This window comes from Oncorhynchus kisutch, unplaced genomic scaffold (assembly GCF_002021735.2).
Source record: "Oncorhynchus kisutch isolate 150728-3 unplaced genomic scaffold, Okis_V2 scaffold1910, whole genome shotgun sequence".
Lineage (NCBI taxonomy): Eukaryota > Metazoa > Chordata > Actinopteri > Salmoniformes > Salmonidae > Oncorhynchus > Oncorhynchus kisutch.
Genome location: NW_022263855.1, coordinates 30642 through 40164, shown reverse-complemented (window position 1 = coordinate 40164; position 9523 = coordinate 30642). Strand labels below are relative to the sequence as shown.

The 9523-nt window shown below is 47.9% G+C and overlaps 1 protein-coding gene across 1 annotated transcript; it reads right to left on the bottom strand.

Moving 5' to 3' along the window:
• Positions 1-349: 349 nt before the first annotated feature.
• On the bottom strand, positions 350-9209 carry LOC109877637 (fibronectin-like). The gene is made up of 13 exons (XM_031819164.1): positions 8855-9209; positions 8489-8611; positions 8164-8301; positions 7934-8065; positions 6590-6727; positions 6350-6496; positions 5600-5833; positions 4642-4824; positions 4336-4512; positions 3553-3708; positions 2789-2917; positions 1917-2060; positions 350-523 (listed from the first exon to the last, which is right to left on the bottom strand). The coding sequence occupies exons 1-13, from the start codon at positions 9000-9002 to the stop codon at positions 354-356; spliced, it is 2019 nt and encodes a 672-aa protein (XP_031675024.1). The 5' UTR covers positions 9003-9209; the 3' UTR covers positions 350-353.
• Between the last annotated feature and the right edge of the window lie 314 nt (positions 9210-9523).

The window sequence follows — 9523 nt, the reverse complement described above, 5'->3', positions numbered from 1 at the left end:
CTGGAATAACTTGTTTCCACTTTGGATATCGGAGAATTAAAAACAGGTAGAGTACTTCAAGAGAGTATGTTCAACTCTTGTGGTACTGCTTCCTATAAGACAGTCAGTCCACCTTAGTGGCATAGGGCTTCAAGGGCTATCGAGTGGTGCAGCGGTCTAAGACACTACCTCGCAGTGCTAGAGGCGTCATGACAGACTCAGGTTTGATCCTGGGCTGTATCACAACCGGCCGGGATCGGGAGTCCCATAGGGCGGTGCACAATTGGCTGAGCGCTGTGAAGGGGTAGGCCGTCACTGTTAATAAGACTTTGTTTTTAACTGACTTGCCTAGTTAAATAAATAGTGTGGCTGCACTACCACCAATGACCAGTATCTAGGATGGGCAGTAGAGAGCCACTTACCACTCTCCACTTGAGGATATACTGGGTGATGTGTGAGGAGGCTGGGGCGTTCCACTGGATGGGGTGGGAGTCAGGCTGCTTCCCTGCCTCTGTGATTATCACCTGGACTGGGCGGTGGCCACCTGTGGAGATATGAGGAGGAGGAGGAAGAAGAGAGAGTATATTTTATTAGAAGTCTGTAGTATACTATCAAGCCAAGTGTCACAGACAAGATGGTACTGAACAAATGCTACGTATTCTCCTTGAACAACTTTATATTAAGGTTCTGTAAATAAACACACAATTGTTAAAAGTCACATTCACTTTTCAGTGTCAATTGTTTCACTGTTCACACCAGACTGACCTGGTGTGACCAAAAAAGGTCCTAGACTAACTTGTCAGTACAGTGGCTTGGATGGGAAACTAGTCCGAACCAGAAGTCGCTCCACTCTCTGGTCTCAACCAACTATGACACCCACTGGGCCTGTAAATCACTAGGTGTCTTCAGTGTCTGAAATCGCACCAGGGCAATATGTCCACCCCCACTCACTCACATTCACTCACACACACCATACATACAAACACCTCCCTGTCACAGGTGAGCAACTCGCAGCAACAGCGGGGAGTCATTTGACCTGCACTTTTAAGGTCCCTGGCCTGCACCAAACATAACTCTGAACAATCAAAACATACATGTATTCCTCTGGATCTGTAACAGGCCACATGGGAAAACTAGGGCAGGATAACAGGGTGCAGGATTCAGAATTTAGACTGGGGTCAAAGTGTTTCAGAACACTGCATCAAAGTGGCCAGTTGGTAACTCCTGGTTGGTGTGTTCTGAACACAGCTCAGCTGAGCTTTTCTGATTGACACCGTCACCTATAGAGCACTGGCTCAGTGCAGGACGAGCCAGTGCTGTGAGGGGCCTCTTAGGAGGTGGAGTTGGGACTGTTTCACCCAAAGCGTGTTACCACCCAGTGGATTGAGAGAGAGACAGGGAGTGTGCACAGGTAATTAAGTCCCCCAACCTCTCGGCCATCCCTGCCCAGCTGGGTAGAACAACAATACTCAGCCTCTCAGTAGGGGAGAGCCAACAAAGACCTCCGAAACTACAAAGACCCACGGAGGGAGGGGGGGGGGTGAGAAAGGTGGACGGACGCACCCCTCTCCATTTGCCCCACATCAACGTTTAGCAGTCCCCTCCCCCCTCCCTACAGAGGTGGTGAAGGGGTGACACACCGCCCCCTCGTTTAATTTGAAAGGGCCTTTTGATAGAGGGGGGATGGAGGGTATTTAAAGGAGGGAGTGAATGGGAGACTTAAAAAGAAGAGCTAACAACGATTAACTCCCAGCAGGTGTCCCAAGCGTAAAGAGAAGGGGGTGGGCATGGATGGCGAGGGAGGGGTAATGTCCTTGATCAACACCCCACTGAAGACAGCCCTGACCTGGGTTATCTGCCCAGAGGACACACTCAGACAGTTCCACTTATGCTTCACTGGTCACACTTCTGTTAGCCAATCAGACTTCTCTCCTTACCTGGGAAGGTCTGCTGTGGCTCGCAGCTCATCTCACCAATACCGTTGCCGTAGCAATAGCAGCGGTAGAGGACTTGGTGGATGGTTTTGTCCCAGGTCTCTCCAATCTGATAGAACGCCCTGCTCTCAGGCTCCTGGCACTGGTCTGGAGGGAGAGAGAGAGGAGAGAGATAAACTCCCATATCTACTGGGTGAAATACCACAGTGTGACATCACAGCAGCAAGATTTGTGACCTGTTTCCAAAAGAAAAGGGCAACCAGTGAAGAACAAACACCATTGTAAATACAACCTATATTTATGTTTATTTATTTTCCCTTTTGTACTTGAACTATTTTCACATAATATGACATTCGTAATGTCTTTATTCCTTTGTAACTGTTGTGTAATGCTTACTGTACATGTATTATTTATTTCACTTTTGTTTGTTATCTATTTCACTTGCTTTGGCAATGTAAACATATGTTTCCCATGCCAATAAAGTCCTTACATTTAAATTAAATGGAGAGAGAGGAGGGGAGAGAGAGACAGAGAGAGGAGGGGAGAGAGAGACAGAGAGAGAGGAGGGGAGAAAGAGACAGAGAGAGGAGGGGAGAGAGAGACAGAGAGAGGAGGGGAGAGAGAGACAGAGAGAGAGGAGGGGAGAGAGAGACAGAGAGAGACAGAGAGAGGAGGGGAAAGAGAGACAGAGAGAGACAGAGAGAGAGGAGGGGAGAGAGAGACAGAGAGAGACAGAGAGAGGAGGGGAAGGAAAGCGATTCAAAATCCTGCTGCCAAAAATCTCTTTAGAATGTCAGCCTCCTCTTGGATAGAAAGGGCCAGAGGTGTGATAAGGATTTATTTAAGCTCTGAAGAGAAACCAGAGAGAAACTCACCGATGGCGTCGCACTTCCAGCGCCCGCGTCCCTGTCCATAGCAGGTGCAATTCATCATGTAGCCCTGGTCATGGAGCTTGGTGAAGGTCTGGCTCACCTCATAGGTCAGCCCATCCACAATGCACTGGTCTGGAGGAGGAAGGAGACAAGGAGTTTTAATGATGTACTGGTCTGGGGTAGGAAGGAGACAAGGAGTTTTAATGATGTACTGGTCTGGGGTACGAAGGAGACAAGGGGTTTTAATGATGTACTGGTCTGGAGGAGGAAGGAGACAAGGGGTTTTAATGATGTACTGGTCTGGGGTACGAAGGAGACAAGGGGTTTTAATGATGTACTGGTCTGGAGGAGGAAGGAGACAAGGGGTTTTAATGATGTACTGGTCTGGGGTACGAAGGAGACAAGGGGTTTTAATGATGTACTGGTCTGGAGGAGGAAGGAGACAAGGGGTTTTAATGATGCACTGGTCTGGGGTAGGAAGGAGACAAGGAGTTTTAATGATGTACTGGTCTGGGGTACGAAGGAGACAAGGGGTTTTAATAATGTACTGGTCTGGGGTACAAAGGAGACAAGGGGTTTTAATAATGTACTGGTCTGGGGTAGGAAGGTGAGGAGACAAGGGGTTTAAATGCTGGTTGATCCTTTCAGTTAATTCTACATTCCAGTTGTCAAGGCTACTCGATCTAGAACCAGGTAATGACAGTACAACTCCTATGACTGCTGTCTAACAACACATAAGAGAACAGGTGCTAGTAAGGCGGTAGGACCTTTGAGTTGGGAGTAGGCGATGCAGCTCCACTCTCCGCGGTTGTTGCCCAAGCAGGTACACTGCATCATGTGACCCAGGACATCGTGGCGTTTGTCCCACTGGTCTCCCACACGGTACATGACCCCGTCGTTGGTGGTGCAGGCCTCCTCGTGGGCTGGACGGAGGAAGAGAGGGGTCAGTGAGGGGCTGTGTGTGTGTATGTAGGTGGCATGGATAATCTCTTTTGGAACTGAGACAGATTTAGTTTCCAGACAGACTCTGGACCCATGCCAGGGTGTGGGTCCTATCCTCTGCCCAGTGGAGCCAAGAGTCATTCATAATCATTCTAACAGGCTCTTATAGAGGCATTACTCAGCCCTCTTCATGGCCGTCCCCCCTCACTTAATAGCTTTTAAAGACCAACTCATTAACTGCCCATTGAACCTCTGACGGCTCTGTAGACCGTAAGTAACCCTTTCAGTTAAACAGTCATTCTTACCATCTGTAAGGGCAACATCAGACGGATGAAGACAAGCCTAGTACATTTATCTTGATAAGACCTCTGTCAAATAGAGGAATTCAGTGAATGTTGAAGACAGTAGCCCACCAGAGCTTCCCACGCCCACCATACAGAGCCTGAATGACCTTTCAAAAGAGCGATCTTACCTAACAATAGTCTTGTTTGCATGCCAGTAAAGATGGGCTAGTCAATGTGCCTGACTGCTCCTGTGATTGTTTATTGTTTGGTGTGAGGGCCTGAGACAGGAAGAGATATGTGAATTGACAAATCACACACACTCACCAGCCATCGGGCAGAATCCGTAGCGCTGCTCTCCTTCATAGTTGGTTGTGGTACCGCACCACCTCATGCCGTCGCGGCGACCATCGGCGGTACAGTCAGTGTAGTTACGCCCGTTGTAGAGGAAGGGGAACTGGCACAGTGCACCATTGGAGTTACCCCCTCGGGTCGACACCAGGGCTACAGAGCAGATCAAACTTTCAACAGTTAGATATGCTGCTATCTATCTTGCTAGCTACAGTATATATCTATCCACCCACCCACCCATCCATCTACCTCCCTCCCTCCCTCCCAGACTCCCAGACTCACAGTTCTTCTCGGTACAGAAGGAGTACTGCTGGTCTCTATGGTAGTCAGAGGTGGTGCTGCACCACAGCTGTCCATCAGTACGTCCCTCTGAGGTACAGGAGTAGTAGGTCTTATCCATGAACACAAAGGGGAACACACAGGCCTGGCCTTCTGAGTTCCCACCGTACACCTGGCTCTGGCCCTCTGGAGGGTAGAGAGAGAGAAGGTGAGGCAGGTTTAGACCAAGTTAGCTGAGGTGAGACAGGTTTAGACCAAGTTAGATGAGGTGAGACAGGTTTAGACCAAGTTAGATGAGGTGAGACAGGTTTAGACCAGGTTAGATGAGGTGAGACAGGTTTAGGCCAGGTTAGGTGAGGAGAGACAGGTTTAGGCCAGGTTAGATCAGGTGAGGCAGGTTTAGACCAAGTTAGGTGAGGTGAGACAGGTTTAGACCAAGTTAGGTGAGGTGAGACAGGTTTAGGCCAGGTTAGGTGAGGTGAGACAGGTTTAGGCCAGGTTAGGTGAGGTGAGACAGGTTTAGACCAGGTTAGATGAGGTGAGACAGTTTTAGACCAGGTTAGATGAGGTGAGACAGTTTTAGACCAGGTTAGATGAGGTGAGACAGTTTTAGACCAGGTTAGATGAGGTGAGACAGGTTTAGACCAGGTGAAACAGGTTTAGACCAAGCTAGATGAGGTGAGAAAGGTTTAGACCAGGCTAGATGAGGTGAGAAAGGTTTAGACCAGGCTAGATGAGGTGAGACAGGTTTAGACCAGGCTAGATGAGGTGAGACAGGTTTAGACCAGGCTAGATGAGGTGAGACAGGTTTAGATGAGGTGAGACAGGTTTAGACCAGGTTAGGTGAGACAGGTTTAGACCAGATTAGATGAGGTGAGACAAGAGGTAAGACAGGCCTTGACTATGGAAATATACTTTTTTGAGACACAACCTTTTACTTTTAGTCTGAGTTAAGACTCACCCTTCTCCTCACAGCTGACGGCACCAGTACCCTGGCAGGTACACAGCATCTGCTTGCTGCCCTGGGTCCTGATCCAGCGCATGCCCACGTGGAAGGTGGCGCCCGAGTCCGTGCGGCAAGCCCCCTCCTGGGGGGGTTCGGGGAGGGTGGAGGGCTGGTGGAGCTCCGTCTGGATGGTCACATGAGTACTTCCTGTACCTGTTCCTACACCTGTTCCTGTACTAACACCTGTACCTGCGCACCAGGAAGACAAAGAGACATGTATTTACCAAGGTGGTAACTTAATTGGGGAGGACGGGTTCATTGTAGTTGCTGGAACAGAATTTATGGAATGGGTTTGATACTATTCCATTCACTCCATCCCGGCCATTATTATGAGCCGTCCTCCTCCCACCAGCCTCCTCTGTTACCTATATATTAATTTATAACCTGTTTGTCAGTGTATAACCTGTTCATTTAATTATGTATGCATTTAAATATATATATGTTTTTTACCCTTTATTTAACTAGGCAAGTCAGTTCTTATTCTTATTTACAATGACGGACTACCCCGGCCAAACCCGGACGACGCTGGGCCAATTGTGCTCCGCCCTATGGGACTCTCAATCACGTCCGGATGTGATACCATCTGGATTCGAACCAGGGACTGTAGTGACGCCTCTTGCACTGAGATGCAGTGCCTTAGAACGCAGCGGTAATCTTGTAATATTTTACAAAGTGTGTGTGTAAAACACAAGAGGGCTGACTCACCAGTAGTGGCAGAGTGTCTCTCACACTTCCACTCTCCTCTGCCATTTCCTGTACACAGACACTGGAGTTGGTGCCTGTTAGCATCTGTCTTGGTCCATGTGTCTCCGATGCGGTAGGAGGTCTTGGTGTCCTGGTCATTACAACGGTCTAAAGAAATAAGGAAAGGAATGATGAGTGTGTGTTTAAGTGTGTTTGCGTTTACATGAGTGTGTATGTATGTGCTTGCATGTGTGTACTTACTCCTAGAGGTACAGGTGATGCGTCCGTTGCCCTCCCCCAGACAGGTGCAGTCGATCATCATCCAGCCTTGGTACGGCTTCTCCCAGGTCTGCCCCACCACGTAGGATGCTCCACCTGTGTTGTCATAGCAACGCTCCGCTGCACAAAAACAAGTTCCAAAAATGTTGTTATTATTGTAACCTAATTATTTGAACTTAATTATCCATCACCTTCTCCAAAGGGCCTGTGGGTTTGATGATGGAGTTACAATCAAGTTATTTTCTAGTGGAACAACAGGTTACATCTCCATCACTTCCCTTCTCTGTCCCACATCTCTCCTGTGAAACCTCCTCACACGCAGGTGAATCTTGGAAAGGTATTTTCAGAAGAAGATTTATTTCGACAGAGTGCACATCTCCATCTCTTCCAGAATAGGAGTCCCAACAAAAAATCTAAATGGCAATGCCATAATAAAAGTCTCAGATACACATGACATATTTCTGATTATAGAAGATATATTTCTAATTCCAAAACCATGCCTACATTATCACCAAATCATCTTCACCATTAGGGCCTACCTCCATATGAGTCACCTCACCTAACTTTCCATGAAAACACTCAACTGAGCTAAATCAACAGTTATGGGGCAACGTTTGGGACAGAGATGACTGTTATGGCCTTCAAATATTTACAATGACATCTAGCACTATTTCCAATAAATGACTAGAAGAAGGACTTTGAACTGCAGTTTGATTGGTTTAAGGACATCCCCATATTAAGAAAAACGTTTACCCCAACAACCCACAGACCACACATTCATTCCTTTCAGATTACATCTAGTCTCTCCTACTCAAAGGACTCAGACAGACAGACCCTCACACACCGGTTTGCAGGTCCTCAGACAGACAGACACTCACACACCGGTTTGCAGGTCCTCAGACAGACAGACACTCACACACCGGTTTGCAGGTCCTCAGACAGACAGACACTCACACAAGGGTTTGCAGGTCCTCAGACAGACAGACCCTCACACAAAGGTTTGCAGGTCCTCAGACAGACAGACACTCACACACCGGTTTGCAGGTCCTCAGACAGACAGACACTCACACACCGGTTTGCAGGTCCTCAGACAGACAGACACTCACACACCGGTTTGCAGGTCCTCAGACAGACAGACACTCACACAAGGGTTTACAGGTCCTCAGACAGACAGACCCTCACACAAGAGTTTACAGGTCCTCAGACAGACAGACACATACAGGGTTTACAGGTCCTCAGACAGACAGACACTCACACACGTTTGCAGGTCCTCAGACAGACAGACACATACAGGGTTTACAGGTCCTCAGACAGACAGACACTCACACACGGGTTTGCAGGTCCACTCTCCCTTGCCGTTTCCCAGACAGACACAATCCAGCATGTAGTCTCCGGTCTCGTGGGGCCTTCTCCAAGTGTCCCCGATTTTGTAGGATCTGCCTCCCTCGTGGCAGCGGTCTGGAAACGAAAATACCAAACATCATTATTCATAAACACCAACGTACTACATAAGTACACAAATAATACTATATGGGTTGCCGGGAAGGGCAACTCACTTCCGATTGTGCAGCTGATTTTGCCGCGGGCGGAACCGATGCAGGTGCAGTCCCACATCATGCCGTCCTTCGCCCTCTCGTAGGTCGCACCCACAGGGTACGTCTGGTCGTTGTATTTGTCATAGCAGGTCTCCTCCCCTGCAGAATGCATCAGAGAAGACTTTCAACATGTGGCCTAAACGTTTGAGATAAACGAAGCGACTTCTGTGCGCAATGGCAAAAGTGCCAAAAAGGGAACGCGCTCTAAGAGCGCACGGATGTTGTGCAAAAAAACGAAACAAATTGCCTACTTCATTATACATTCAAGTCTGGTGCTCCAGCTCACCTTGGGGTTTTGTTTTACATTTGATCCCTGCGGCTCCGTTGCAGGTACAAAGCAGTGTACTCCCGCGGTAAGCCTTCTCCCATTGATCGTTTAGTCTGTAAGAATGTCCGTTCTCATCGCAGCCTGCAAGATGAGGGAGACACACACAAAAGAGCCATGAGTCCTGAACAAATTCGGCGCATGATAGGTTAGCTAAACACCCATATTCAATACATGTACAGTAGTGATTTAAAAAATAAATAATATTAGATGTCCTTCATAAATGGAATTGTAACTACAGTTGTTAATGACAAGATGTGGATTCAAGGTGCATTCAAATGCTTTATCTAAGGGGCAAAATATCACATTAAGAGCAAGTCTACATACCTTGAGCAAGGGGTACTGTGTCTGCGAGTTCGGGGTAAACTTGTTCCTGAGTTTGTCTCTTGTTTTTCCCTTGGTTCTTTGGCATACAATGGACCGCGCTGCTTACGCACAGCGCAACCAGCAGCCCTGTCACTGGGCTACCAGTCATTTTGGTCAAGTTAAAAATTAAAAAAACAAGACACTTTTATGTTTCCAGTTATGTCCTAAGTAAAAATAAGAACGATCCAGGTGCGGTGAAGTTGACCGTCAGGAGCGGATAGTATTCTCTCCCCTTGCTTTCCAAATATTACCCAGTGCTGCTTCTCCCAGCGGCTACTTTGACCGCCTTTCCTGCAGCAGATGCGATAGACAGACTGGAGGGATGCAGACCGTTTTTATATGTGAGCGCAAAGGCACCGTTTGGGGAGGGGCAATGTGCGTCTGGGTCCAGGGGAGCAACACAGACTCGTCACTTACCAACCATCCTAAACCGCAGACCCAGACCAAGAATGAAAACTCACAAACAGAGTACAGCACTAACATTCTGAGGCTGGGCTGGGTTGTGCAACCTGGACTCAGACGTCGACATAACACAGTACACAGTAAACCTGTGAAACTCAAATGAGTATATGTTACATTTAGTATGGTATTTATTAATTTGTGGTTGTCCATCATCCATTTTGTAGGATA

Coding starts and splice junctions, on each gene's coding strand:
- LOC109877637 (XM_031819164.1), bottom strand. CDS start 9,002: ATGACTGGTAGCCCAGTGACAGGGCTGCTGGTTGCGCTGTGCGTAAGC. Junction 4,513..4,641: donor CTTCTGTACCGAGAAGAACT/GTGAGTCTGGGA, acceptor TCTGCTCTGTAG/CCCTGGTGTCGACCCGAGGG. Junction 524..1,916: donor GCCACAGCAGACCTTCCCAG/GTAAGGAGAGAA, acceptor ATATCTCCACAG/GTGGCCACCGCCCAGTCCAG.